Below are 3,775 nucleotides of genomic sequence, written 5' to 3'. Positions count from 1 at the left end.
ATCCAGAATTAAGGTTGCATAGTGGAGTGCATTTGGGTCGGGGGGGGGGGGGGGGGGGGGGGGGGGGCGGCAGGGGCGTGGAAGGATTGTATCCCAACGAAGAAGTTTATCTTTTGCTTTTCAAAGAGAGGAGCGAACTGGGAGGAAGGGGGTAAAGAAAAAAGTGCAACAATGAATAAATGAGAATCCAAAATCTCTAAATGTTCATTAAAATTAATCAGAATGGCCTCAAAGCTGACCATCCAGTGAATATCTCAGTTTGTAAATCACATGGGAGAGAATGACCTATTTTTCTCCCATAAAGTCACCAATGGATTCCAACATCCAGAGACGCAGGGCTTTTCAGTTAATAACACAACTCCTACAGACTAGGCCACCAGAAATCGCATTAGTCTGATAAGTGGCCTACAAATAGAACAGCACATAAGATACTTTGAGTGAAAGGGGATCTGGTAATATATGTGAACACCAGCTCAAGAATGTGCCTACTGTGATCTAGATGACGATGTCATGACTTTGTGGTTTTTATTTATTTCATTTAATCTGCACAATGTCTCTGTGAGATAAAAAGGTCAGTGTTGAACTATGCTAACTCTTGTCCCAAGAGTAAATAATCACACAGAGATATTTTAACAATTCTTACTAGGATTTATGTTATAAAGCAATTACATGATCTTGTTGTTGTTGTTGTTGTTATGTGCCGTTGAGTCGTTTCCGACTCATAGCGACCCTATGCACAACAGCCCCAAACCCTGCTCTATCCTGAGCCAACCGCACCGCCTCTGACACACCCATCCCGATTACCCCAGTCACCGAATCAATCCATCTCATAGAGGGTCTTCCCCTCCTGCGTTGTCCCTCAACCCTCCCAAGCATGATGTCCCTATGTCAGATGAAGCCCCAGAATCCTTGCCTCCAAGGAGTAGCTTGGTTTTATCCTCTCCAAGACAAATCTGTTTGTTTTCCTGGCAGTCCAGGGTACATTCAGTACCCTTCTCCAGCACCACAGCTCAAAAGCATCCACTCTCCTTCTGTCCTCCCTAGTCATTGTCCAACTCTCTGATGCATAACAGGCGATTGCAAATACCATGGCCTGTATCAGGCGCACCTTAGTCTCCAGAGAGACACTGTTGCTCCTGAGTACTTTAGAGAGGTCCCTAACAGCAGACTTTCCCATTGCGATACGCTTTTTGATTTCCTGACTGCTGGTGCCAAGGGTGTGGCGTTGGTGGTATAGTGGTGAGCATAGCTTCCTTCCAAGCAGTTGACCCGGATTCGATTCCCAGCCAACGCAGCAGCCGGCCGACCTTACATGATCTAGGCTGAGTTAATTGACACTTTCCATTAAACATCTGTGATTGTAATTGACCATGTTAGGTTAGCCTGATCTTCATTAATTCAGAAATATTTCAGGTGTCATCTGCAAATCTGAATACTCAGTGACTTCTCAATATTTTAATATAATTTGGATATTAAAATTTCCATATATATCATACCCAAAAGATATAGCTTAATTAAGTAATGTTTGCTTACCTTAATCTAAATGTAGCTGGTAAGATGGAGTACACCTGCCATTCCAATTCTAGTGTGTCCATTTCACCAGGCATTGTAATCCTTGCAGAAAAGTGATGTGGTAAAGTGAGCTTATCAGTATGAGAAAGACATCAAGATTGTACAAGTCTCTATATTTACTCATTCATTCACTGCTCTCATAAATATCTGAGTTACTCATTCACTGTTATTGATTTGGTTCCAACTTAAAGTGGCCCTCAATCGGATTTCCATGGCTGTAAACTGCAGTGGAAAAAGATTGACAATCTTTTTACGATGGAGGTTCTGATGGATTCAGACATCAGAAACATTCAGCCTATAAATTATCAGTGCAACTCGCTATGGCTTATACCAGCTCCCTCTATAAGTAGAGTATATGGAGAAAATTTTCTATCTATTTCAAAGATTTTTGTCCCAGTATTAGTATTCTATGTTATTTAAGAGCTCTGGTGGCTTAGTAGTAAGGAGTTGCACTGCCAACTCAAAGGCAGGCAGTTCAAATACACCAGCTACTCCAAGGAAGAAAGATGGCCTGTCTCCTCTCATGTGATTTGGAGTTTCTGAAAATTCACTGGAGGGTCAGCTGTCAGTTGGTTCTGACTTGAAAGCACTTAACAACAAAAAACAACATGTTTAACTGATAAGCATTTAATGGTAAAGAGAAAAGAAATAACTATTTTCAAGGAGTTTATATGTTACTTAAGGGGAAAGAAATATAAAAAGGAAATGTAAATGCCATAGGATTGATGTGTCAGATGTGTTAAGTCATATGAAGAAAGGAAGGAAAATGGACTATTGGAAGTGAACCCACTAAATTAAAAATTCCATTTTGTTTCTATGAACTAGATACACTGAGCAAAACCTTAACATTTATTTCTGAGAAAATACATAAGAAAAACAGGTTCTCAACAAAAAAATATGTATTTTTTTCCTAGACATGTAGTGATATTTAAATGAAATCGTCAGAATCCTAACTCTGAATTAGTGCTTCCAATTTGTACACAAATGCAATTTTATTGATGATTTTAGTTTATATTTATAATTTTGTTTTCTCTTTAACAGGAAAGATTGTCATTGATGGGATAGACATTTCTAAACTGCCACTGCATACTCTACGTTCTAGACTTTCAATCATTCTGCAAGATCCAATACTATTCAGTGGTTCTATTAGGTAGGTGACATATTCGGGGGGGAAAAAATCAGTGGGCCTTTTGCTATCTCTTATAGGAGACTTGACTCAGTCATTTTCCAGGTATGTGTGAAGTGACATCATCAAAATGATAATACCAAATAAACTATCCAATAGTCTGCTTTGAGAAATTCTGCACAACTTCATGAGCCTGTAGAAATCAACCCTTTCTGTCTCCAGGAAGTCATCAGTCTCATTGTATAAAAGCTACAGTTTCCTCTCCTGTACTTGGGACAGAGATTCTGGACAGGTATTTCTGTGCTGTTCCACCAAACCCTCAGTCATCTGGTCTGGCCTCAGCAGATACTCTGAATTTGATTCATACCTTTGACTATTCTCCTACCTCTCACACCTTTTGCTTTAGCCAAAATTATTATTAAGCAGCTTCCAAAATTTTCTTTTTTTCCCCCATGGTTCATGGTTTTGTAGCAAAGTGGAGGTAGTTACTGTTTTTTAAAAAAAATTCAAAAACCCAGTTGTTACTGTTGAGTCAGTTTATCTCAGTGGAATCCTATATGGCGAAATAGAACTGGCCCATTCCGTTTCTGGGGCTGTAGTAAAACAACAACAACAACAAAAAAACAAACAAACCACAAAACATAGTAATCTTGTAAGGAGAGACCAGTCCTTGGAGAGGGACATCATGCTTGGTAGGGTGGAGAGACAGCACAGAAGGGGAAGACACTCTATGTTGTGGATTGATTCAGTGACTGGGGTAGTTGGGATGGGTGTTATTGGAGACAGTGCGATTGGCACAGGACAGAGCAGGGTCTAGGGCTGTTGTACTTAGGGTTGCTATGAGTTACAAGTGACTCCATGGCACATAACAACAACAACGTATAGTAATATATATTATAATATTGTAAAACAGGTTTGGAAGCAAGAGTAGCATCCACTTCCTAAGCCACATGTCTCTAGAAACTCTATGAACTTGGAGAAATGATGATAGTTATGGAAAGGCATTAGGTCTTTTGTTCATAGAGTTGCTCTGAGTTGCACTCGACTGAAGGGCAATCAACAACAACAATATATATA

At 39.8% G+C, this 3,775-nt stretch overlaps 1 protein-coding gene across 3 annotated transcripts in view; it reads left to right on the top strand.

Moving 5' to 3' along the window:
- Positions 1–3,775, top strand: part of ABCC9 (ATP-binding cassette, sub-family C (CFTR/MRP), member 9) — a 227,669-nt gene that overhangs the window by 211,591 nt on the left and 12,303 nt on the right. For all 3 annotated transcript variants that reach the window (XM_006897200.1, XM_006897201.1, XM_006897199.1), the window contains exon 34: positions 2,614–2,722. In XM_006897200.1, coding sequence (XP_006897262.1) covers positions 2,614–2,722 — 109 coding nt within the window. The remainder of the gene's footprint in view (positions 1–2,613; positions 2,723–3,775) is intronic.

Source organism: Elephantulus edwardii, unplaced genomic scaffold (assembly GCF_000299155.1).
Source record: "Elephantulus edwardii isolate Elephantulus edwardi_28Jun2011 unplaced genomic scaffold, EleEdw1.0 scaffold00206, whole genome shotgun sequence".
In the NCBI taxonomy this organism is placed as follows: Eukaryota; Metazoa; Chordata; class Mammalia; order Macroscelidea; family Macroscelididae; genus Elephantulus; species Elephantulus edwardii.
Note: the sequence above shows the minus strand (reverse complement) of the source record. Positions and strands in the feature narration are given on the sequence as shown.